Source organism: Python bivittatus, unplaced genomic scaffold (genome assembly GCF_059951505.1).
Source record: "Python bivittatus isolate LINGU-HERP-01145 unplaced genomic scaffold, Pbiv_v1 ctg000480_np1212, whole genome shotgun sequence".
In the NCBI taxonomy this organism is placed as follows: domain Eukaryota; kingdom Metazoa; phylum Chordata; class Lepidosauria; order Squamata; family Pythonidae; genus Python; species Python bivittatus.
Genome location: NW_028277075.1, coordinates 81,189,232 through 81,216,766, shown reverse-complemented (window position 1 = coordinate 81,216,766; position 27,535 = coordinate 81,189,232). Strand labels below are relative to the sequence as shown.

General features: G+C 38.0%; 1 protein-coding gene across 3 annotated transcripts; it reads right to left on the bottom strand.

Moving 5' to 3' along the window:
- Positions 1 to 26,898, bottom strand: RALB (RAS like proto-oncogene B). Of its 3 annotated transcripts, none has more exons than XM_088146418.1 (5): positions 26,790 to 26,898; positions 14,058 to 14,213; positions 9,931 to 10,139; positions 7,928 to 8,105; positions 1 to 6,840 (listed from the first exon to the last, which is right to left on the bottom strand). In XM_088146418.1, the coding sequence occupies exons 2-5, from the start codon at positions 14,169 to 14,171 to the stop codon at positions 6,721 to 6,723; spliced, it is 621 nt and encodes a 206-aa protein (XP_088002544.1). In that variant the 5' UTR covers positions 14,172 to 14,213; positions 26,790 to 26,898; the 3' UTR covers positions 1 to 6,720. The 3 variants fall into 3 exon arrangements, with proteins under 3 accessions (XP_088002544.1, XP_025022136.1, XP_007427799.1); XM_025166368.2 differs by having other exon boundaries at positions 26,749 to 26,884; XM_007427737.4 differs by lacking the exon at positions 26,790 to 26,898 and adding an exon at positions 26,509 to 26,741.
- Positions 26,899 to 27,535: the final 637 nt, after the last annotated feature.

Here is a 27,535-nt window from a genome sequence, read left to right as displayed (position 1 = left end):
AAAAAAAAAAAAAAAAAAAAGGTGTTGAATTTAAGAGTTGCAGACAGGTGCTACATGTACATCTCTACACATTTCAATACATCTTCCTGCCTTTGAATCTGAAGCACAGCATGACCCTCCATGTTTGCTCATGACCACCACCAATTGCCTGATTTACCAATGGTGCAGCCACTGCCAATTTCTTGAAAAGCCTCTTCTGTGGGGACTCCTGGTGAGCACCATGGCGAGCTAGATGTCCCTGCCAAACTGGGACAGCATTTTTGGGGGAGACTGATAGCTGGATGCTGGATCTTGGCCAGCAAAATCTTTCTGGAGAAAGGAGAAATCATGAGATTGCACATGCACACTCTGGATAGCTGCTCCTTGTGACTAGACTGCAGGAACTGAGGTTTTGTGGTTTGCGCAAAATACTTTAATAGCGGATGCTTTGAAGAATATTTTTGAACAATGGACTCAGAAATTAATTTTAAGAATGTCTAATAGCATAGATAAGTGGTGTGTCAATGATGTCACAGAAGAACAAGCTATACCAGATAAGACTGAAATTAATTTGAATGTGGATTTAAATATGACAAGTTACAAGAATTATACGGAACAAGAAGATATACTGGACGTACAAATGAAACAGGATGATACCTTAATCATGAAAGGGGATATACAAGTATCAAACCAGAAGAATGATTTGGATAACCTTTTCCTACTGGATGTACAAAAAAGATCTGTTAAAAGTCTTGAATGATTCTCTGAGAAGGGACAAAAAAATGAAAAGAAATCAAGCTTTAGGACATTATTTGAAGGGATTAAAAACCAAGATTATTAAAAGTATAGGAAAATATAGAGTTGGTTTATTTGATCAAGGTTAAAATAGATAAGTAGTTATTTCTGGTAACACTTAATGGACTTTTGCTGATAATGAGGAGGCTTTTGGATTTTGTTTATAGTTAAGTTATAGTTAAGAAATGAGATATGGAATGAAGAGAGTATCTGTTGTATTTTGAGAGATGGTGATAAATTACTAAAATTGTTTATACTTGTGATAAAGGGGGAAGTTACTTCTTTATATACTTTTATTTTTTCTTATTTTTTCTTTTCTACACTTTTTGTTTTATTTTTATTCTTATATTTTTGTATATTTCTTATACATACATACAAAAGCCTCTTCTGCCAAGTCCAATGACTACCCCATTTTCTTAGCATAGAAGCTGGAGTGCCAAATACTCTGGTTTCTGTATGACAAGGGATTATGGTAATTAGGCCAGGGCCTTTCAAGAAACCATCCTCTCCTTGAAGTGCCCAGTGACCACAAAGCCTTCTCAGAACAGAAACTAGACTTTTATTGTGCTATTGTGTCACTTTTCTAGCTCATTTCAATTCCATTCTCATATGGAACCAAATATGTGAATTTTCCAGCTATGCACCCAGGAAATTTTTTCTTAAATGCTGTTGCATTAAAAGTTGAAAGCTCAGAGAACCCCAGGGACTCCACTTAAAAGGTCATATTTCATAAATAATACTGAAATCATGTCAACAGGATTACCACCATTTGCAGACAAGCCAGAGTGACCTCATTTACACACAATACTAAGCCATAATTGGTGGGGCTACATCATACAACATTGAAAACAATAATATCTGTGAACCAAAAGAGTTTCAGGGAGAGACTTTAAAGTACTTTGGAGGAGCAAGGTAAAAACAGCTTATATTCTATAAATATAGTTTATATAAGAAATATCAATATAAAGTATATATAGAAATTAGTCTTAATTTTCCATTATTCTAATGCAATGTTTTTATGTAATTTCTGTGACCTTTGATAGTAATCACATTTCATTCACAATAGCTGTTTTCCTTTTTAATTATTCATATAAGAATAAGAATGAAAACTATAACTCAGATTCTTTAAAAGATATGAACGGTAAAGGATGAAACCTCCAATTGAAAAGATTTAGTTTAATATTTTATAGGTAAGGCTTAAAAGATTTTTGTTCAAATTTCCTTTCTGTTCACAGTTCCCATTTTACACACCCAACTATAGATGTGTATAGTCTCCCGAACCAAGGCAACACTTTATGAATCTATAATGAAGCAGATCATTCACTAGAAAATACTGTAATTACTGTTAGTTTGTAAACTATCCCATTATTTTTTTTCCTCTCTAATATGGCTCAGTGTTTGTTGTTTTACTACAAGAAGATAAATATACTGTTGAGTTCTCTCTCCCACAAAAATCTTAATAATTTGGGGGCTTTAAAAACTATTTCCCAGAATTGTATTAAATTAATATTAAATTTTAACATCCCAACTGTTTTGATCAACTACCTTGCTGGAATGGTTGACACACTCACAATCTGCTTTTGGTTATTTAGACTTGCCTAACTGGTGTTGGCCCGTAACAGATATTTATAAATAAGCGTAGAAACCAACTCAAAACTACATAATCATTAAATGCAAAAATGAGTGTGTGGGATCATATATGGTCTGTGTGTCAATTGCCATATATCTGGAATCCAATTTCTACAGATGCTTTTACATGTACACCTAAAATGTGTATGAGCCTGTGATTTTCCAAGTGTGAGTAGACTTTACCTCTTATAATTCCTAGAAAGGATAAATTTGGAAATCTGAATAGGTCCTATAGTCCTCAGGATCCTGAAGATCCAGATTCCCAATAGCTGGTTTATAGGCAATAATGGACCATATCGAAATCAGGGGAGGAAACAAATGTATTCATTTGTACACTTAATAAAAACCAACTACATATATCAAATTTCATAATTCAACCCATTTCAAGCAAGACTGAAAAAGTCTCATTAGGAATTTTGGAAAACTGCTACTGATCAGAGGAGCTAATACTGAGTTAGATCCAGTGATATGAGTCACTATGAGACAGCTTCCTATATATTTAGTGTCCCCGTCACTGTGTTCATGCAATCATTGATACCACAATATTTCAAATCCTTTGAAGAATGTGCATCATTTGCAATTAGATATGCATTTAAACACTTCAGTATAAGCAGCCAAGCAATTATGCCAGGAAGTGCAGAATCTGAATTTGCAACAAACTGAAGCAGCATAGGCAAGGATGAGGGATGCTGGGAATTGTAGTTCAATAACTGAAGAACCCAAGCTAAGCTATGGCTTCATTCTTAAACAATGTTAATACTGATTTCACAGGCTGTCTTTTAAAGTAAACATCTAAATTAATTGCTCCATTTATAAGAAGTTACAGGGGAATAAGTGTAATTTAATGAATTTAGGCAGCAGGGCAATTCCCACGATAGAGTAAGTTCTTGCTGAATAAAGGACTATGTATTAAGGCTGTATAAAGCATGAAAAAGAAGTGGTTTGCAAGGTACATTAAGAATATACCTCCTTTGCAAGGCTCAGATAGCTGCTTCAAAAACTGAACTGAAAAGAAAGCTCCTCCCTCAAATTCTATTCTAAACCCTGAATTTATTTATTTATTTATTTATTTATATATATATATATATATACACACACACACACACACAAAATTAATTTATATGGCCGCCCATCTCACACAAGTGATTGTGTGGCTTACAAAGATTAAAAACAAAATGCTAAAGTATATGCCTGAAATATGCAAGTTATTTTCCCCAATAAATTTCTGTGGTTCCTGCACACTAAAGGGCATTCAGCATTAAATTATGTCTTACATATAGAGACTGGAGAGACATATGAATTATGTCTTTTTGCTTGTCTTATTGCATAAATCCCCTAGCTTCTTTAAAAAAAAAAAAACCAATCTTCTTTTTGCTGAAGTTTCTCACTATGTTTACCTATTTCAGAGATTGCTAGGAAGCTCTATCTTCCTTCATGATTGTTGAAATGTTCTATGTACAGTATCATCACTGAAAAACTTCTATATTGGGTTGAGCAACTTCTGGTCCTCCAGATGTGGTTCTGCAACAACTGTGTCCGTTCCTGTTAGCCTATGTCTATGATTACTGGAGGCTGAAGTTCAGCAGCATCTGGAAGGTCACATATTGCCCCTCCCTGTTCAAGATGAAATCCATAGGTACCAGATTCCAGAAAATCAGTACCCAGATACACCTGTCAAAAATATATATCCCCAAACAATACTTTAGTGAAAGCTCCATATCTGAAAATTATGACATCTATATCTGCATTTCGGATAGATGACATTGAACCTCATTCATCCTTTGTTAGAAGACCAGTCTGCCTTTTTTAGCCTTGTCAGGTCCCATGTACACATTTAGAAACATCCTTTCTTCTCCAGCACATAGTAACAATATGTTAACTGGATACCTGCTACAGCCTATATATTCATGTATCATTTTAGTACTGTTTTATTAATATGCCAATGTAAAGCTAATAAAACCTCTTGACAGTATTCTCATTTTAGCACTATCAGGCAGATTTCTTCAAATAATCTTATTTGATAAATCTAATCTTCACATTTTAATCTTCACATTCAGAGAGAATCACCGACTTCTTATATATTCAGACATGGTTGTATTTTTTTTCTTCCTCGTACTGCTGCCTGTCTCTTTCCCCATTTTCCCAACTTTATAGTTGCAGATCTCAGAAGATGCTGTTTTATTCACTTTTCCAAGTCATTGGTACAGGACCATATGAATTGCACAAGCCTCTTTTCTGCAGCCTTCCAGAGCCCCTTGCTGAAAATGATCAGAGCAGTTTTGTGCCACATACTAAATGAAAACAGTGTATTCTCCAATATAGACATAATGGTTTTTTAAAAAAATTAAAACTGAGGGGTTGGGACAGAATCCTGGCTTGTTGATTTATGTGACTTGGCTTTGTATCATAACCTCACTTCTTAAAGCTCTCTCTTAGAATACCCAGCTCTATTTTAGATATTCTGAACCTTCCAGAGCATTCTCATACATGCTTATTCTTTGAATTTTGAATTTATTCTACAATCTGAAAAAGTATTTTTATGACCAGGGGAGAGCACTTCTATAAAATGTATTGGCCCAATAGAGCTTTCCCCAACATGGTGCTTTTTGAGGGGTTAGACCAGTTCTTCTCACATCCTGTTTGGAAATGAAAAAAAAAAATACAGTTTAACATATCCAAAGAGCACCAAATTGAGAACGATGGTTTACTGTATTGGCTGAGGCTATTTTTAAAAGTGTAAGTATATACTTCTACGTGTCATTTTTATTTACCCCATTAATGATGCAAATAGTGACAAAACAAGAAAAAAAAACATTTGTTAAGTGAATAAATTTAGCCTTCCTTACAATTTTTCCCCATTATCCATTGAATAACTATAAAAGTTCTTCAGCAGAAGAATTAATTAAGTCTGTACAACAAGAGCAAGGGTCAGACTTTTTGGCAACTGAACATTAATTTGGTTATCTTTTTTTTTTTTTTAAGTACATGTGAAAAGATTGTCCATATCCCTCTTTTTAATTTACCCACCACTGCTCCGCAATGTCCAGGAAAACAATAGTGAGTGCTCAGGAGTGGAATTCCATGTCTTGATGTCACCTAGGCAGATATCAACAACTCTTATGGGAGAAAGAAAGTAAAGCCCATTGTAATGCATCACTAGGTTTCTCTGCATCGAACAATCCACTAGAAGCATTTTCTGCACAAGCTTCTTTTTTTTTTTAACAGTTCCAATGGAGTAACTGCAGGATAAGTACTGGTGGATTCTTTTACCATCTACTTTTAAGACACAGACTGTATCCAATTCATGAGATTACAGAATGTGAACTCACATTTTTTTAAAAAAACAGACCCTTCTCCTGTTTAAGAGCAAAAATGTAGCAACCACTATGGCTTCAATACATGACCACAAACCACTGCAACATCACGAATAGAAATGTTCAAGCTTTGGGATGAAGGGTAGAATTACTCAATGGAATAAACCAACAATCCCTAACTTGATGCCATTCATATGTCTTGGATTGCAAATACCATCATCCTCAACAATTGTGGCTACTGACTATGCTGGACTAAAAGGATGGGAGTTCTGCCCTTCAAATGTATTGAAAAGTTGGGTTAAGCCTAGAAATTCCTCTACATCAAGATGCCTGGTTAATTTACTCCCAATCTAAGAAACTGTAACTTGTCAGAATATAACTACTAATGTTCTGAAATTATAGGCTGAAAATTACTATAATCATTATAGAAATACTAACTCACTGCTCAGTTTTTTTAAGCCTTATATCGTCCATCTAATATGTTGGCAAAACAGCAAAACTGACACCACCGTAACTTATTTTAAGCAGCACTGTAAATTTCAAAGGGCAGAAATAGCTCAATTTTTTCAACTTGTGGTTTTTAAAGAATCACTGAAGGCCTAAACCTTTAAGAGCACACAAACTGAAGTCACAAAGAAAAGACAGGTAACTTTGGTGGAACTTCAGTGAAAACTTGCCGTTTAAACAAAAAAAGGATGGTGAAGAGTTGTTGAAGAGTGCCCTTGGAAACAGGATCTGGAGGTAAATTCAGAGTGCACCATGTGACTAACAGGTAAATTGCTTATGACAAAAGGAAAAAATGTTTGCATTAATGTTTACCAGTGACAGCTGCTTTCAAGAACCATCCCTCTTGGTATACATGGATCTGTTGGACTTCAATTCTTATACCAATGTGAGTTGAAAAATGTATTGATTTCAGATTTCTTCTTATTAATTCAGTCCTCTATCGTTAGTAGTAAAACGTCTTGTTAGTACTGTCACCTATATGTATAGCTCTTAAAGATCACAATAAGCAACATCGTTCTTTAAAACTCTTCTTATTCTTGCTGCTTTTTTTGCCATTCTTGTCTTTATTGTCTGACATTTTCTTGGATCTAATTTCTCTCATCAAATCAAAAAAGACCTAAAAAGAAAGAAAATGAGACAGTATTATCAGCATTTGTAATTGGCCTGTATTAATGAATAGTGCATATTTTAAATTGATGCAAGATACTATAAAAAAAAGATAAACTCTAAACATACTACTGTTTATCCACAATAATGAGTTTTAATAGCTAATTTTTAACCATCACAAATTTGTTATATAACTATTAGAATTTAGTGCAGAAAGCACAGTACTGGGACTCTGAGGGAATTCAAAAGAAAATTTTAACAGAGCCTCAGAAAAATTCAACTGTAATCTAACCTACACACACACATGCTAATGTTAAACACAAGGACTTATTCAAGACAAGTTGAATTTGCACATTTCAATCATACCTAACTTCTTAGAGCTAAGCATGCTTATATGATTCTCAAATTAAATGGAGAATAGGCAATGCAATAGCTAAAAAAACCTGTGATCGATCCACAGATATTTGCGAGAAGACATGGGATGGGGAGCAGGAGCACAAATTAATTAATTAATTAATTAATTACATTTGTCACTGCCCATCTCATTAAAAAGCGACTCATTAAAATGAAAGCAAACTCAGATTATTTCTTTAGAAGTCCTCATTAAGAAGTAATTTAGCACAACTGAGAAGAAAAGCATCTTTTACACACCATTAGAAATATTATCTATTCCTTATAGAGCTGCAAGGAACCAATTGTCCTTCAGTAAGTTTTATGGCAATTATTTCATTAATATATTGCAAGAGTATTCCAGCAAGCTTATAGCAGTTTCTGCTGTACTGTGCTATATATATAATTTGCAGTTTGGGGAATAATTGAAGAGAAAATTTGGCAACCAAGAAATCCTTCTATTCCCCAAAAAGTAGTTAGTTTATTATGTCACCATTTGCTCAAGTTCTTTCATTAAACCAAAATGCTTGATAACTATTATAATGATTACTCTCAGATTCTCCGCAACATGCAGAGAACTCAAAGTGCCAAATTCTCTTGCTTTGCATTTATATACAAGTACAGTTAAAAAAATGAATTATTGATTGTCAACTGTGATCTGACAACCTTATTTATGTAATACTGCTGAAAACAAATTGTTATTTTACCTTATCTACATTTGCTCTTGTTTTTGCTGATGTCTCTACATACTGTACTCCCCATTCTTCTGCTTTACTTCGAGCAGCTTCTACAGGTACTTGTCGCCGGTCCTCCAAGTCTGATTTGTTTCCCACCACGAGTAATGGTATTTTATCTTCTTCAGCTTTTACACGGAGAATCTGTTCCCTAGTATAGCGTATTAAAAGAAAAACAGATATGGCCACAATAATTATTTCCTGTTAGAGTCTAAAATGCATACATGTCAGAAACAATCAGTATAGTATACCAAGGAATTATGTTATTACATTTACCCATCCCATCAGGTCAAGCAGGAGGGGTAGGATGTGGGTCCCAACTACTAAGGAATTCCATCTGGTGGGACCCAGACAATGTGCCTTTTCTGCTGTGGCTCCTGCCTTCTGGAACATCATTCCCCCCAGGGTGAGGTTAGCCTCATCCCTGCTAGCCTTCCAGAAAGCCCTTAAAATATGGTTTCTCCAGCAGCCTTGGGCTCCCATGGGGAGCCTGCAAAGTGGTTGTACAATGCTAAGTGATTGTTATTCTCCTGCAATCTTGGGTATTTTTATGTTTTTATTTTTCTTCATGTTTCAGTGTTTTAAGATTGTTATATGGCTTTTAACTGTTATTGTATTTGTATGCTGCCCAGAGTCATGTTTTGTGAGATGGGTGGCTATATAAATTTGCTAAATAATAAAATATTTATATAAAGACACTGTTAATGTTATCTTGAGGAAATGTATCTTCTGTAATTGAATCTTAAAAAGAGTTGCTCAAGGCAAAATACTAGCCCAATTCTGTCCCATAATTTCATCCATGGGGCTGGGTAACTTTATAAATTTGCAGGCATTCCTTCAGGACCTAAGATGATGGCTATATTTTTGCCTTTTTAAAGTACAGAATGCTCCCTGTTAATTTAATTTGAAAAAGGTTTTGTTTTTTAAGTGCAAAACCATTGCAAAGATTCCACATCTAAGTACAAAAGGCCCATTTGGACTGAATTTAACAAGAGCATTTCAAATACATTTTTAAAAAAATGCTTTAAAAAGACTTAAGCAAAATAATAATAGCAGATAAACATTCAGAAATGTAATATTTTACTGCAACTTCCTAATTGATGCAATCTATTGTATTTAAAAAACTTAAGAGTCTTTTAAATACACTTTAAATGAGATTAAGTAAGAAGTGTACACCTTATATAGTCAGTACCACACTCACCATCAGAAAAGCATAACACCGTATTATCATTAGAAGAGAATATATGTAGCTCAGAGTTGAACTGTGGAGTCCTTGGTACTCTCTAAGATTGGTTGTTTGTTTGCAGACATTCCATTACCCACACTGCCTGCACTGATGATGTTACCTAATTGGGTAAAAAATTGGCTCAGAGAGCACCAAGGACTCCAACATATTAGTATATTCAATTAAAAAAAACCTGCAAATATACAGGTAGCAGTAGTAGTTATTATTACTATTATCCCAAATCAATCCACAGCAGGATGAAGGCCAAGATTACTGACCATAATCTACCATGCTGGCCCACTATGCATCAGTAGATAGATGTTTTCTGACTTCCCAGTGTAGGGCTGACAGAGTGAGCGGTACATGCCTAAGGAAGAACAAAACCCAGGTCTCCCAGTCCAGCATCTTAACCAACTACACCACACTGGCTCTCATAAGCTAATATACTGATATAAAATTATATATTTGTGTTCCATACAATTAGTTACTGCAAACATTCATATCAACAGAGAGAGGATTGAATAATAAAAACTATCAGCCATTCCCCCAAAATGCAACCCCACAGCCACATTTAATTAGTAGCCTTTGCATCTTCGAATATGTTAAGTATTTTCCTGTTCAGTTTAACAGAAGCTCAAAGCTTAATGTGTTCTGGAAAAAACGGGGAGGAAATATGACATCTTTCTTTTGGACCCATTGTAGATTCATTCAAAATCAAAGTCTGATAAAAACATCTAGAGATCATATTTACCTAAATTCTGCTGTGGCTGTAAAGGATTCGTGCTCAGTTATGGAGAAAACTAAGAGAAAACCTTCTCCGCTACGGAAGTAGTTGTCTCGAATAGCTGCATAATCTTCTTGCCCTGCTGTATCCAGAATATCTATTTGGACTTCTTCGCCATCTAGAACAACTTTTTTTCTGTAACTATCAGCCTTGGTTGGTTCATAGTCTTCAACAAACTAGAAAATATAAAACAATAGTTAGAAATAGGATTCTAGCACTCCTTTGGATGGCAAATTAATTTGGAGGATTATCCAGCTAGCAGTGATGCCTACTTGCAGCCCCAGTGTGTATAACACTGGAATCAAAAATTCTTCCTTCACTTATGTGTTAAAGATCTGCTTAAGGTAACAATAAACAAGGCCAAGATCAAAACATGAAAGTCTAAAACAATGTACTCTATTTTTTAAAATCCTTTTAAAAACATTAGAAGCATTAATTCTACTTCTGTTTATCATGAGTAAAGGCAAAAAGCTCCATTTTCCAGAAGCCCTTCATGATGGCTTTATTAAATTTCCATCAGAATTTGTTCAATTCTAAGCCAAGCTTTGAAGTCCAAAGCATTATGCATTTCTTTCTTGAGAAGTAAGATTCCAACCCAGCCAGATGTTATGCTTCTGCCACATTAACATGAACCACAAAATGAGGTAAAAATGAATTTAGTATTAAATTAACTATTAATAAGAATTTGTACAGTATGTACTCAATAGCTAGTGGGATACTGGAAATAGTATACTGGCCTGCAAGGTAGCCTCTATATTAGAAATCCTACCTTACACAGAGTGAAAATGCTTGGGGAAAAACTGGGGTTTGATTGTGCTTGTAGCATGCTAGCCAATATGTGCCAAAACTGCCCTGTGTGTCTTTACTATTAGCAGGGAATGCTGCATGCAGCATGGACAGCTAGTAACCTAATCTACCCCTTTCCTGTCTTACTGAAGAGTGTTATGTGAAAGTTTCAAATAATCAAAGCCACGTTGGATGGCAGATTTATGTGCCCCATCTAGGGATAACCATGGCATGTAGAAGATTGCAACCTGAATGTAAGATGAATAAATGGTAAAGAGTATGAATTATTCAAAAAGGTGTGTTTCGAATATGTAGTTTAAGCATAAATCAATTCATATGTATACATGGAAAAGGAATGAATAAAAAAGCATGACTAATTTGATAGTTTTTGATTAAAGACTGATGGTATCAGTAAAGGGTATAAAGGGGATAACAGGTTTTCAGTCTAAGACCAATGATTGTTTTTGGTAGGTCACAATAGATCTTCAGAAAAATGGGCATAAAAAAACCAGAAAGTAGTAGAAATAATTAGAAAGTAGAAAACAAGAAAAAAAAAAGTAGGAGCATTATGTGAAAAAGACTTAGGAGATAAATTAATCTCCTAATAGAATGAATGGAAAATGAATGTACGGAAAGAGAATAAAAAACTGCTTGGACAGAATGAAAGGAATTACACTGGGTGTGTGCAATTACAGTGCATTCAGAAAGTATTCAGACCCCCTTCACTTTTTTCAATTTTGTTATGTTGCAGCCTGATACTACAATTGTTCAAATTCATTTTTTTTCCTCATTAATCTATACTCAGTACCCCATAACGACAAAGTGAAAACAGAATTTTAGAAATGTCTGTAAATTTATTAAAAAGAAAAAACTGAAATATCACATGTACTTAAGTATTCAGACCCTTTACTTGGTACTTTGTTGAAGCACCTTTGGCAGCAGTTACAGCCTCAAGTCTTTTTCGGTATGACGCAACAAGCTTTGCACACCTGGATTGGGGGATTTTCTGCCATTCTTCTTTGCAAATCCTCTCAAGCTCAATCAGGTTGGATGGGGACTGTCGGTGGACAGCCATTTTCAGGTCTCTTCAGAGATGTTCAATAGGGTTCAAGTCAGGGCTCTGGCTGGGCCACTCTAGGACATTCACAGATTTGTCCCTAAGCCATTCCTGTGTTGTCTTGGCTGTGTGCTTAGGACCGTTGTCACGTTGGAAGGTGAACCTTCGGCCCAGTCTGCAGTCCTGAGTGCTGTGGAACAGGTTTTCATTGAGGATATCTCTGTACTTTGGTCCACTCAGCTTTCCCTCAACCCTGACCAGTCTCCCAGTCCCTGCTGCTGAAAAACACCCCCATAGCATGATGCTGCCACCACACTTCACTGTTGGGATGGTACTGGGCAGGTGATGAGCGGTGCCTGGTTGCCTCCAGACATAATGTTTAGAATTGAGGCCAAACAGTTCAATCTTGGTTTCATCAGACCAGAGAATCTTGTTCCTCACAGTCTGAGAGTCCTTCAGGTGCCTTTTTGCAAACTCCAAGCGGGCTTTCATGTGTTTTGCACTGAGGAGTGCGCTTCCGTCTAGCCACTCTGCCAGAAAGCCCAGATCGGTGGAGGGCTGGTTGTCCTTCTGGAACTTTGTCCCATCTCCACACAAGATCTCTGGAGCTCAGTCAGAGTGACCATCAGGTTCTTGGTCACCTCTTACTATGGCTCTTCTTCCCCGATTGCTCAGTTTGGCCAGGCAACCAGCTCTTGGAAGAATCCTGGTTGTGCCAAACTTCTTCCATTTGAGAATTATGGAGGCCACTGTGCTCTTGGGAACCTTCAGTGCAGCAGAACTTTTTTTTGTAGCCTTCCCCAGATCTGTGCCTTGCAATAATCCTGTCTCTGAGCTCTGCAGGCAGTTCCTTTGACCTTGTGGCTTTTGCTTTGATACAGTATGCATTGTCAGCTGTGAGGCCTTCTATAGAGAGGTGTGCGCTTTTCCAAATCATGTCCAATCAATTTAATTTGCCACAGGTGGACTCCAGTCAAGGTGTACAAACAGCTCAGCAACTATCAAGAGAAATGGGAGGCACCTGAGCTAAATTTCAAGTGTTGTTGCAAAGGGTCTGAATGCTTGTGCCAATGTGATATTTCAGTTTTTTCTTTTTAATAAATTTGCAGACATTTCTAAAATTCTGTTTTCACTTTGTCATTATGGGGTATTGAGTGTAGATTAATGAGAAAAAAAATTAATTTGAACGACTGTAGTATCAGGCTGCAAAATAACAAAATTGAAAAAAGTGAAGGGGGTCCGAAGACTTTCCGAATGCACTATATGATAATGAGAAGCATGAAAAAGGTATAATAGAAAAATGATAAAACGAAAGAAGCTATGGATGAGAAAAATGCATAGAAGAGAATGACTGCTGCAAAAATGAGAACAAGAGAAATATCATGTATATTGACAGGAACAAAAGTTTGAAAGGATGTAATCAAAGAAAGCAAAGAATGGTTAAGATAAAAAAGGCAAAGACAACGCAGAGCAATTTTGAATGTAAATAATTACAATGATATGTCCAAGGCTAGAATTGAAATGAACGCTAAAAATGTTAGTGTCCAAGAAAAAATGGATGAAAATGAAGTAATAGATGCTGTTAAAATGTTGAAAATGGTAATGCTGTAGGAATATGTAGTATACATGGAAAAATGTAGAAATATGGCTCTGTTTAAGAACTTCTGCCATTTCGTTATATGAAAATAAGAGTTGAGTATGTCAGGAGAAATTTAAAAGTAAGTAGAAGGAAATAGGAATAAATTATTTAAGAAGCGTTTAAGGTAAAACAAGAAATATAAGGTCAAGGATACATACTGAATGTATTACTTAGTGTCCAGTAGTCCTCCCGCCACACAATAAATAAATAAAGGAAAAGGGGCATGTGTTGAGAAGAAGGGAAAAACCAGAGATAGAGATGATTAGAGTCTTAAGAAAAGAGAAGTGAGAAGTTTAAAGAACAAGAATAAATGTATGAATTGGTGTACTGGTTTTGAAAAGAATTATTTTCAAGGATAGAAAGTTATAAAGACATATTATTTTTACTGATTATTCTAGAATGTTTCACATATATAAGAACATGAGATCTAACCTGAACCACTAACAGGGAAAACAGAATAAAATTACTTCTCTTCCTGAACAATATTCTACAAATGTATGGTGTTGTATTTATGTCACATAATGCACAGTAAAAGCAGTTTAGTGCAGACCCTCTAATATATCATTTTGATGTAATTTACTTTAATACATGTAAAGGCAACAAATCTCTTACCTCATCATACATAAACTGAAGGGTAAGTGCTGATTTGCCAACGCCTCCACTACCAACCATGATTACTTTGTGAAGGGCAAGAGAGCTTTGACTTTTTGCCTTACTAGCAGCCATTTTTAATATAGTTGTCAGGTATGAGCTGAGTAGACTGATGAGCTAAAAGCCAAAAAAAAAGGTGTTTTGTTAAACAGATCAAGTATTTAATCATTAGAATGACAGAATTCTCTGACACAATAATATAAAATTATAAATATGCCAAAACCTTTGAGAAGGGCTAAATAAACATTAATGCTCTAACTGCAATTTCATCTGGATACACCATTGAACCAATTTAGAATAGGATGGGCTTTCCTATAGTTCTAGCACGATTTTGAGTAAATGTTTGCAAAATTCTGCTTTCCTTTTCAAATAACTTGTAATTCCACTTGAATAGGCACAAACTTTGGCTTAAACTATAATTTGTAAACAAGCCAATATTAAGATATATGCAATTTCAATTTCTGTTAAAATATCAACTTTGCAATTAGTTGGCATTAGAAGCAAATGTGCTGGAACAGAAAAGAACAAATAAAAGCTTGGAGCTTGCTTATACTCCACTAAACATGTGGTACCCTCTTTAGAGTTTGGAGAACTCCCCTAGATTTTGAAGGCATAGAGTAGATTGCTGGGGAGATGGGAAAATATTTTCTGGCACTGCATGAGAAGAAATCACTTTATTATCAGTCATGGAAAATCATCATTGAATTCTGCCCCAAAGAAAGTTCCTGCCAACCAAATCTGTAATGTAGTGTAGATTGTAAGAGATGCAGGAGAGGGACTATACTGGAAGCTTGAAGCTCTTGTCTATGTACTCCAGTTCTACCTACTATTGTGAAAAACCAAATCTGTGCTACAGTACACTGATTTTCTATAAGGCTCATAAATTGAAGAACTGTTAACACTAAAATTGTCTATACAGTACTATATAATACAGGCAGGGGAGTCAAACATTCTCTGTCAAACTCTGCTAGACTATGGGTCTTCTCAAGCCCACTTGATAGATAGAAATAGCAAAATACTTTTGAGGTGCTTTTCATTTTCTCTGCATTTATTCAGATTTGAATATTTTCCTCAATGAATAGGAATTTCCCTGAGATACCTTAGACTTTTAGGAATTGCCCTGTAAGGCTCATATGTAAGACTCATAGCAGATAACCAATAGTTTCTGCCTGTCTAGTATGTATTTAAAAATATTTAATGGCTTTCAAATTTGATTGCCTCCCCAGATTTGCTCAGAACTTTTCTAAAATTCTACTTTAAGTTACTATTGACTCTAATAAGGCAAGCAGATACAATCCTTCTTTTACTTGCCATGCAGCTGGCATTCAACAACTTTCTCCAGCTACAATGCAATTGAAAGCAGCCATTCTTTAAGAACAGAGTCTGGTCTACTGATCTATATAGAGACAGAAAGCTTTTGTAAAAGCCTTCTAGTACCCCATATCTAAGGCTGATTTAACTGTTAACATGAAATCACAAACTGCAAAGGTAAAAATTTGAATTTTATTTTTTCATAGTGTATATCTGATAAAGTAATGAAGTCAAATGGATTATATTTTAGATGGCTCAATTATATACATCACAATCATTTAGAATTTATCTTATGTTCAGCAATTCTACTGAGATATTATACTTTAAAACATGATTGTGGCAATTCAAAACTTTTTCTATCAGCATAAGAATAGTAAATCTCTCCCTGCCCCCCCACCCCCATTTTCTTTGAATTGGAAAATGTACAGTCAGCAAGGATGTTTCAGTTCATATTGAGCCTACCTACTATTAAACCTTCTGGCTTACGTAGATCAGGTAGTCATCCGAGAGCCTCTGGTGGCCTTCAGGGGCATTGCTCCACAAGTCTCCAGCTGTGAGACACTGTTTCTTAGGCTGGGGTCCTGTGAACAGTTGGGAGTGCTGCTACTGTACCAGCCTCCCTGCTGGATGGCAACCTCCCTGCCTGAGCTGCTGGAGGCCATCCTGGGGCTGGTGTTGGAGTTCCCTAGACTTATGGTCCTGGGGGACTTCAACTTGCCATCCCTGGGACGGACCTCGGAGGCAGCTCAGGAGTTCCTGGCTATCATGGCAGCCATGGGCCTGTCTCAAATTGTGCGGGACCCAACCCGAGACAGTGGCCACATGCTGGAATTGGTTTTCTTGTTGGAGCAACGACAAAGTGATCTGAAGGGAGATTTACAGCTTCCCCCATTGTCATGGTCAGATCACATCCTGGTGACCCCGAGTTTCTCCTATGCCACCCCCCTCTGCAGAAAGGCAGGACCCATGCGACTGGTCCGCCCCTGGTGCCTGATAGACCCGTCAGGGTTTCAGAGGGAGCTGGGGGGTATTCCTGTGGATCTGCCGCGCGATCCAGAGGAGGCCTTGGCTGCTGCTTGGAACAGGGAGGCAGCCGGGGCCTTGGACAGGATCGCGCCTATGCGACCTCTCTTGCCACATCGGCCCCGACACTCCCCGTGGTTTACGGAAGAGTTGACGGTGCTGAAGAGGGTCAAGAGACATCTAGAGCCCTGCTGGAGGAAGACAAAGACCAAATCCGACCGAACACAGGTTAGAGCCGCTATCAAGGCCTACATTGTGGCAATAAGAGCAGCAAAGCACCAATACTTCTCCGCCCTTATCGTGTCTGCAGAGTGCCTCCCGGTGGCCCTCTTTGGGATCACTAGATCCCTCCTCAGTAGGGGGGTTCTGGGGATTCTTTTGCAGGGGCGCGTGGAGAAATTTTCAGAGCATCTGCAGGATAAAATTGCTCAGATTCGTTCCGAGTTAGACTCCGAGCATGGTGGAGGGTCCGGGGAGATACCAGGGGATCGTTCTTACCCAGTTATCTGGGAACAGTTTGATCCTGTTGTTCCTGAGGAAGTGGACAGGATCTGCTGGACTGTGAAGGCCACCACTTGTCATCTGGATCCATGCCCCTCCTGGCTGGAGAAAGCAGCTTGGGAAGTGACATGCGGTTGGATCCAGGCGATAGTTAATACATCCTTGCGGGAGGGAGTGTTTCCAGCTGCCTTTAAAGAGGCATTGGTGCACCCCCTCCTCAAGAAACCCTCCATACTGGACAGTTTCTGTCCAGTCTCCCACCTCTCCTTTTTGGGGAAGGTGGTTGAGAAAGTGATGGCATCACATCTCCAAAGGGTTCTGGAAGAAATGGATTATCTGGACCCTTTTCAGTCAGGTTTCAGGTCTGGTTATGGAATGGAAACGGCATTGGTCGCACTTATGGATGATCTCTGGTGGGAGCAGGATGGTGGAAGTGCAACAACCCTTGCTCTCCTTGATCTCTCAGTGGCTTTCGATACCGTCAACCATGGTATCCTGTTGGGACAACTCAGGGAATTGGGGGTGGGCGGCACAGTCTTGTGTTGGTTCACCTCCTTTCTTCAGGGCCAATCCCAATCAGTGGTGATAGGGAGCAAGAGGTCCCATCCTCGGCCCCTCCTTTGTGGGGTGCCGCAGGGTCTCTCTCCGCTCCTTTTCAACATCTACATGTAAGATGTAAGATCATCTGCCATCATGGGATGAGATATCATCAGTATGCTGATGATACTCAATTATACATCTCCATCCCTGGTGAGGTAAATGATGCCGTGACTGCCCTCTCGCGGTGCCTGGAGGCTGTAAGGGTCTGGATGGGGAACAACAAGCTTCAGCTGAACCCTGGTAAGATGGAGTGGCTGTGGGTTAATGGCTCCTCTGTATCTGGGATTTTGTCATCTTTGGTGCTGGATGGGGTAGCATTGCCCCAGACAGACCCAGTGCGTAATCTGGGGGTCCTCCTGGACTCACAGCTCCTGCTCAAAGAGCAGGTGGCAGCCGTAGTCAGGAGGGCCTTTGCACAACTTCGGGTTGTGCACCAGTTATGCCCTTTCCTGGATCAGGATGCCCTTCAAACGGGCACTCATACCCTTGTTGTCTCCCAGATAGACTACTGCAATGAGCTCTACATGGGGCTACCCTTGAAGAGTATCCAGAAGCTTCAGCTGGCCTAGAATGCAGCTGCGCGAGCTATTTTTGGGGCATGAAGGACCCACATAACACCATTGCTCCGTGAGCTGCATTGGGTACTGGTTTGCTTCCGGGTCCAATTCAAGGTGTTAGTTATCACCTTTAAAGCCCTACATGGCATGGGACCAGGTTACCTGAGGGACTCCTCTTCCCCACTACTTCAACCCATCCCACCCGATCACACAGAGAGGGCATGCTCCGGACCCCCTCGGCAAAAGAGCTCCAACTAGCGGGGTCCAGAAGACGGGCCTTCTCTGCTGTAGCCCCCACCCTTTGGAATATCTTGCCCCCGGAGGTGAGATTGGCCCCCTCACTCCTGGCCTTTCGAAGGGATCTGAAGACCTGGCTCTGCCATCTGGCCCGGGGTGAGGAGAGAAGTCATCAAGTGTGGGGTTGGCTAGCCCCTTAGAGGGCTGGTGTTGCTGCCTTGAACCATCAGCCTAATGGACTTTTTCCTTTATTTTTTGTAATTGTGTATATAGGCTTTTAATTGTGTATTTATTTATTGTTTTTAATGAGTTGTGAGCCACCCAGAGTCCCCTATCAGGGGGAGATGGGTGGGGACAAATTTAATAAATAAATAAAAAATAGTCCTTGATTTACAACCATAATTGGGACTGGAACTTCCCAATATAGTCGTTAAATGAGTCATGCTCAATTCTACGACCTTTTTGCCATGGTTGTTAAACAAATCACTGCAGTCATTAAGCGAATCCAGCTTCCCCTGTTCACTTTGCTTGTTGGAAGCCCCCTGGGAAGGTTGCAAATGGCGATCATGTGACTGTTAACTGTCATAAATACATGCTGGTTGCCAAGCACCCAAACTGCGATCATGTGACTGTGGGGGTGCTGCAATGGCTGCAACTTTGAGGACCAGTTGTTAGTCTCCTTTTTCAGCACCACTGTAACTTCAAATGGTCGCTGAACGAGTAGTTGGTAAGCGAGGACTACCTGTATAAGCATGCATTAATCTTGTCTGTAGGTCACAACACACTAGTTCTTTCACATATTTTATTAGAGAATACGTATTACGTTTATGCATGCAGCTAATAGTTTATTGTGACCATTATCTCCAAAGCAATATAATTTGCATTAGCAAGAGTTCACAGTCACACATATATATAGTAGCACTGCATTTATTAAAGTGATCCATTTGAAGGAAGACTATAAAATTAAGGTCATGCTGCTGGTCCCAAACCATTAAGTTTAAGTCATATGATTGCTATTTATATAATGATTGGTTACTTAATTTTGTGGAAGAGGCACTTCAATTTTTTAAATTTTTACATTGTGCTCTTCAATATATCTAAGTATGATATGCCAAGCTATTTTTGCTTCTCTCCCTGTATCACTTAACCTTGAATAGCTCAGAACATTATATAATATATAAAAGTGCATTCATGAAATAAATCAAACATAGCAAGGCAACTATCTATTCCTGTATATTATGCTATAGAAAATATCTTCCTTTAATACTCTGTTCAATGTAAAGAAATCCTTCTTTATATAATCCAAATCCCATTTCTGCATGATTTTGCTATTTCTTTGAAGCAAGAGAGTACATACTTCCATTCTTTGCCAAAAGTTTATGTTGCTTTAAATGCAAATTCCTTTGCTGGTAGATAAAAACGCCAAGCAATAACCAAGAATACCTGCATTCTTCCACATTTAAAAACCCACACACAAAATGTTGCCATGGCTATACGTTATCATTTTGCCTTGCCTTTTACAACCATGCTATTCAGTAAAATTGAAGACACATACTGGCTTTTTGTGTATGGGCATGAACAGCCAAGCCTGTTCAGTGACCAAGCCTAAAAGTTTAACAAGATACATGCTCACAACTCATTAGTGATGTAATCAGAATTGGCACACTGAAGAGGAAAAACAAGTTTATATGCTAAGCACCATCAACATCACAAGAGCTTAAAGAACTGACACTTGCAAAACCAGCCTCAGATGGTTATGCAACATTTTGTGTCAATATAACCATTTTTACAGGTTTTCATCCAAGCAATCACTCAGTCTTGACTTTTCCATGATGGGGATCTAGTGGTACCTCGGGTCACGAACGCTTCTGTTCATGAACAATTCGGTTCACGAACAGCACCGTTCGCAAAATTTTGCTTCCGTTCGCGAACTCCGCATCAGGTGACGAACACGACCCGCGGCCATTTTCCCTGCTGTGACACATGGTTGTGGCTTCCTATAGGCGAGGGGGACTCTCCCTCCAAACAATAACCGCCTCCCCACCCACCTTCCTGTCCTTCACACCAGAAGTCGCCTCAAGCAAGGTTAGTGTTCTCTCTCTTCATACTGTACTGTACTTTGTTTCATATTTTTGTGGTTTAAAAAAAAATACATATGGTTCAGAACAGATTAACCGTATTTACATTGAATCTTATGGGAAAATTTGATTCGGGTCGTGACCAATTCGGGTCGCGACCAGAGTCGCGGAACGAATTAAGTTCATGACCCGAGGTACCACTATACATGGTGAATAATTACAAGCTAGAAATGCCATAATACAAATCTAGAAACTTTTCAGAATATAGGGTTCACAGGTTGCCAGTGGTAGGCAATGTAGGATAACTGAAGTGCTCTTGTACTCCATCCCCACATAACATTTAAAAATTACCAAAGTCTTATTCTAATCCTACAAGATTTCAGCATTTTCCCCCAATGCCAGACAATAATACAAAATTGTACAAGAATGCCCAGGATGGCAAACATTACTTATCTCTATTAAAGATTCCTAGCTCAGTGTCTTACTAACAAAATTCCTATGAATGGATGGAACCAAAATAATTGAAAATAAATTTCCTGTGGATTCTACTAGTTTTAAACATGTAGGAAAAAGCAGCAACATAACACAGAAGATAATGCTGTGATAGCAAAATCAGATTAACTTCTTGGCTCTACCATAAAAATGAAATTTCAAATGGAGAAGACATTTTTTAAGTTATGAGGGACAGATTTTACAGAAAACAAATTTTGGGAAGAAAATTGCAATATATATAACATGTTCTTACTGAATATTATCTTACTTTTCCATTTGAAGGAATACACTGATTTATATCCAAAGAGACTTTCCATTTTAGCCAACCTTCCCTCCTCTCCATCCGCTGCAGTTCCTTGTATCTCCAGAAAAACTTTGTGGAGGACTGAGGAAGTTTTGTACTGAATATAGCTTAGTGCTGGTAACAGGAATTGCATAAAAATGGGGACAGGGAGTGAGAGAAGCTATATAAAGCAGGGATTCTTAAACTATGTGTCATGACCCATAGAACAAGAGCTCTATGAATCAACAATACCAATCTTTAAATTATTCTTTATGCTATAGAAGACAATTTTGAATTAAATTTTCTACATTCATTTTACAAGATGCTTAACTATTAAAATCTGTTACTATATTTGATGTTATAGCAAGTACATTTGTCCAGACCCACAGGATTTTCTTTTAATTGTTTTCAAAGTTTTTAGTGTAAGCCACTCAGAATTGTTATGTAGTTTAAATCTCATAAATAAATAAATAATGTGAATATCAGTAAAGTTTTTGTAATTTGCTTTGGTTAAAGCTTAATGTACTTATGGATTGGCATTTATAATGCAACTGAAATGAACAAAACTCATTTTTGTAGAGTATAACTGATACCTATTGATTATATGACAAAATGTTACCAGCTACTGATAATCCTTACTACTGAGTGTCCTATATTTTTTTTCTTTTTCTTTCTGTCCTATATTCACGTGTTTCTGGCATTTCTGCTGGCATGCTGTGTAGAACTAAGTCCATAAATGTGCATGTTTAAGTGCAGCTCAGCATTTTCTCATTTATTTTCCAATGAACCTAACACGGCTTTATTTGATACATACATTAAAATTTAATAATTAAAAGTGGTATATTTCTTGTCCAACTCTAATATTTTATATTTATAAAGATAAATGCCTAGCATTCTTTTAATATTTACAAATATGTTCAATTTTAAAAGAGTGCCCAAGATAAAGTTAGGTTCTTCTAGATGGAACAAATGTTCTGTATTTTATCTTTAAACTACTTGTGAAAGATATAAATTGAAACAAGACTCTTACCTTATTTGAATATTAGCTTGTTCCTTGATTGAAAACCCAGAGTAGGTAAGACGCAAACACACAGAAAAGACAGTTCTTTTTCCCCATCAGGTTATTAATTGTAGTCAACTTAGCCATTGCTGTTAGACTTTACAATTATTACTGACTGCTAAAACTTGTAATTCAAGTTTGAAGCAATGGGCACTGTTATTTCCTTCAGTAATAACACAACTTAGGTAGCTTTCAACCATGAATATAGGGGTTAGATAGTCTATGTATAAATAACTTACAGTATTTAAATAATATGGTACAGTACTAGAAATGTATAAAATATTTCACAGTTAAAACACCCTAATCCCAGAAGTCCTATTCAGTCTTCACTGGAAATGTCCTAAAATTAGAACAGCTTTTTCCAACCACAATGGAAATTTGAATTTGTTCTTAAAATGTGTTGTTCTGATTACAAAATAGAGGTCAGAGTATAAAAGGATTGCTAATTCAAGTCAAAATAAAACTGAGGGCACTGACCAACATTTATTGTTAGCTAATGCACACCTACTTAACTTCCTTAAGAAGCCCCTTGAAAGCAAGGTTCCGCCTTCCCCAGTCAGGTCTCCTCAAGATGTATTGGGGAAATAATTTGGTCTGAGAATTTGGGGAGTTGAGTCCTAGTCCCAAAACATCTTAAAGTTACAGCTGGGAGAGGCTACCTTAGCACTTTGCACGTAATGAACCTAAATGTTGAATAAAATATCTCATTATCCTGGATTCACAGTTTATACAAGTAAAAGCAATGAGTTTTGCTGCTCACCATGCCTTTAAGCAAAACAAAAAATCCAAAACACTGAACAGCAAGGAGACCCTTAAGAAAAGCCTGAAATGTATCGCAGCTGGGGGTGAGGGGGGTAAGAGTGGGAAAATATGTATAAAAGTCTGCTCTTATTTCTAGAGGATCATTTTCAATATAAAATGATTGCAACTGAAAGTTCTGATTTACAGTGCTGGCTGCATATGGACTCTGTTTTATAACAAGCCAATTTTATAACAACAAATAAAAATTTCTAATAACTATTAGGAATGATTCTTTAGGAAATATGAATTTCAAATAGGATATTACATTTAAACTAATCTATCCTATAAGGCCATAATAATTTTGAGGCACAATACAATGAGTTATTAATGCTTACATCTTATAGACTGAACTATAGCTAAAGCCATGCCACCCAAAAAGATTGTAAGTAAAAATACATATTATAAAGTTCTCCTTGATGCTAGTAAACACAACTGTGACACTTAGAAATCTGGGGAATTGTCCCAGAAGTAGAAAATTGCCTGGTTCCTGTGATTTGTGTTTGTGCATGATGTGCAAACCTATCCTCGGTGATCCGTAAACATAATTTCTTAAAATGGATTTATGTATCACCCCATTCCACCATTACCCACATTTTGGTTTAGCATTATCACTGAACCAGATCAATATTAATAGGTTATAAACCCACTTATAATAAGTTTAGAACAAGGATAATGGTGGAGATGGTATTTTCTTTCAAATACCCTAATTCAGCTGAGCTAAACAACAATCATCTAAAATAATCTCAGCTACAAATCTCTAGTACGTGAGAAGTATATTTATAAATGCTGTCATTCTCAGAAGTTTTAAATGGTAATTTCTAAAGAGAAACAGATTACAATTTTATTAAATACTCTATGGTTATATACAACTGCAAAAAATGTATACCAAAATATCAATTAGTAATGTTTGTCTCTTATCATAAATTCAGTTAAATCTGTTGTATCCTGCTTTCCCAAACTGACAAAATTTGACAAACCAAGATTGAAGTCAATATACCAAACCTCAGATTTACTGGCTATTTTCCATATCTTTCTTCAGTGAAACATTAGAACCTCATTGAGTAGGATTTTTTTCTTCTTTCTGGATGGCAAAAGAGCCCCTGCTCTAGTCTTCCCTACCCTTCCTTTACCTAGCATTTTTGTGTTCTTTCTCATATTGCTCAAGAGTAATGTTAAGCTTCTGTGTAATACTAGCTAACATGTCTCAGCACATACAAAAAATAAGTCATAATGATAAAGTCCATATTTTGCAATGTATATAATGCTTTTGTATATTGTTTTTAAGCTTTGTTGTATGCTGCCCAGAGTCACTTGTTTGTGAAATGGGCGGCCATATAAATAAATAATGAGAGGGGTATGAAGGGGTCATCCCAATCAGAATTTGCACAACATAAATGAAAGAAAATGCTACCTCATTGCACAAAAGAATGTAAGGAAAAAGAGCTAAAAAAAATTGAGGCACATATTAATAGCCCTAAAACAATAGCCCTAATAGCACCAATAACAAATTCTTTAAACATGTCAGAATTAGGAAACTGGCCAGAGAGGCAGCTGAACCACTAGAAAACAAGGGAGTTCAAATACTACTAAAGGATAAGGAGACTGCAGAGAAAATGCAGAAATAATTTGTATCTGTCTTCACTGTCAAGGATAAATGGCAGATACCCACACTTGAAATGCTATCTTCAAGGGAGCCTGAAGAGGTGAAACAAATAATAGTAAGAAACGAAGTGGCAAACAAAAGAAATACTTGATCTAGATGACATCGACCTGAGAATTCTTAAATTAGAAGGAAAAAACCCTACTGAGCTATTAAAAATACATGCACAGTACAAAAAGGGGCATATTTAACACCAATGTAAGACCTAGGGGGATTTAGGAGATTACAGGTTGGTTACCTTAATTTCTTTCTACCAAAATTGCTGAGAAGAAATTAACATGGCTTCTGCAAAGAAAAACTCTGTCTTGCTAGCCTTTTTAGTTCTTTGAAAATTTCACAAATATATGTATAATTTTGTACAATGTTTATTTGGACTTTCAAAAAACCTTTTGGCAACATGCCTTAGTGTATGATAATTAACAATCATATAATGAGAGGAGAGATTAGTTATCTATTAGAGAACAAAAAAGGAAAGAATGCAAACAGTGGAATTCCCTAAGAATCTGTATTGGGATTGATATACATCTACTTTTTGTTTAAACAAAAGTAATGCAACTCAAGGGTTTCCAGTGCAAGCATTAGATTTATCCAAATCTGAATTCCAAGAACTGGACACTTCCAAATTAGCGAATCAGAAATGTTTTCTGGCAGATTATAACTGTTTGGACCTAGGCAGCTATGACATGTTAATAACAAATAATTTGAACAATTCCTGCCATATATATAGAACAATATTCTATTCTAACAGACTTTAACTTCTATAGACCAAGCCAACTTAATTTGGGAAATCCACTAAAACAGTTCAGAAAGGCAAAACCTCCTTTTTCAATTAAATCCAGAAAGGAAGGGGAGAGCAACAAACATATGATCTGTTGACACTTCATAAAGAATTTACCCATCATCTTAGTTTCTAGTATGAGTTAATATTATCTCCCCTACCTTAGACAGCAGAGAATGGTTACATAGTATTATTGTCCATAATGAAAAAAGGAAAACTGAAGCTTATTTGGTACAACCTTCTAGTAAATTATAAGTGGAAACGAGATTTGACCTGGGAGGTTTGCTAACAATCCAACAATCCTGTTCTGTGCTGGTCTAGTTCTCTGAAACCAAGTCAGGCTTTTGCAGATCCCTTGCCCCTACAAAGCGATATTTAAAGAGACACTGCTTCCCGCATAGAAGCTCTATTTTGGGCAATACTCCCCTCCCACTGTCTAGCCTATCCTAGGTCAATAAAGCACCCAAGTCTCCCAGTCTTTACAAAAATTTCCTTAAGCAAAGGGATCTCCAGTGGCGTAGCCCTACTGACACATTCGGAGCCCCCGAAGGAGCAGCTTGCCACGAACAGCTCCTTCCACGGAACGCTTTCCTTTCTCTTTCCCCCAAAAGAACCTAAAGCAAAAGCCACCTCTTCCCGTAAAATAAAGGCATCCGAACCACGTAAAGTTCCGCCGCCATTACGGGATAAGAATGGAGAGGAAAGGAAAGGGAGGCGATATCCCCCCTTAACGGATTAGTTATGCCGATAAGTACTTTCGCTGCCTGCGGGATTCCTCCAGGTATACCTCCGGGGGGGGGAACGTATTTCACCCCCAGCCTCGCGTTCGTTCCCAACTGCAGTCCCACGAAATGGAAAGCAAATGGTCCAACCCCAAAGCAGTCCCGCCGCGCTCGCTTCCCCTTTCCTCCCTCTCCTCAGCGGCACGAACAGCGCTGGCTGCCGCGGCTTCTGCAGCCCGCTCCCCTCGAAAGGCTCTGCCTGTCTTCTCGCTTTCGGCTTCCCCGCAAGAAAGAGAAGCATGACATTACCTTTCGCTTAGGAGTCTGTGTTTTCTTTATTTAAGGCTGCCGAGCAAAACAAGCTTGCCCTGCCCGAGGCCGGCCGCCCTCAGCGCCGCTACCCTGGCTTTTGGGGAGGCGGATATTAGCAGTAGTAGCAGTAGCAGTAGCAGCAGCAGCGCCACCGCCGCGCGCGGGTGTGTGTGCACGCGCTCAATACCGCCCCGGTGGAGGAAAGCCTGGTCGCGCGCGAGCATTCGATTCCCTCACGTTCTCATCTTGCGCGCGCAGCTCCTTCCTTTTTAAATTACCGACGTGGCGCGCTCAATGATGTCGCGGGTCAGACAAACGCGGCGTTCTTTTTTTGTTTGTTTGTTTGCATTCGCCCGCCTTCTCTGTGCTCACGCCCACCCCGGACTGGCTTCCGCGCGCCTCTCGCGAATCACCCCTAGGAGCCCGACGATAGGAAAAGAAGCGTTCGTCGCAAGCACGTGCCACCTCTTGTCCAATTGGAGGTAGAAGAAGGATGATTGGTTGAAGTAGAGAATGGAGTAGAGTAGGAGTAGAAGGGGTGGTCGAGGAAGAAAATGAGAAGGGTCGTCTGTATGTAACAGTCAGTGCTAGGAAGACGTTCTGGCCGGTGGCTAATCACGGGCTTGCATCATTATTCGACAAAGAGACAAGATGCTCCTTTTCAACAAGGCCTTTTGAATTGGGTTTAGGGTAATGTTAGTATGGATTTTTACTTGTGTTGCAGTTACGCTTATTTTCCTTCCTATTGCTTTAGCTGTGCTTTTATCTCGTTTTATATTTCTGTTCCACTGGATTGTCCTGCTGAAGGGGAATATTGCTGCAGCTGATATGTAGCTTTCATTACATATAATTATAGGTTTTCATTACACATTAAAATTTTATAGTCAGGGTGTTCTTTAATGCTGAGAAGAAATTGCTGTTTCATATTCACACTTATTACATATCAGCTCTTCTATCTTAATCAATTACAGCTGATAGAAACTTGTCAGTGGTAGCTGAAATTATCTTTTTATTAGAAGCTTAA

Excerpts from the sequence above, each read along its gene's own strand:
- RALB (XM_088146418.1), bottom strand. The coding sequence starts at position 14,171 with ATGGCTGCTAGTAAGGCAAAAAGTCAAAGCTCTCTTGCCCTTCACAAA. Across the intron at positions 8,106-9,930 it reads ACAGCCACAGCAGAATTTAG|GGAACAGATTCTCCGTGTAA; the intron begins GTAAATATGATC and ends ACGCTATACTAG. Across the intron at positions 6,841-7,927 it reads CAAGAGCAAATGTAGATAAG|GTCTTTTTTGATTTGATGAG; the intron begins GTAAAATAACAA and ends CTTTCTTTTTAG.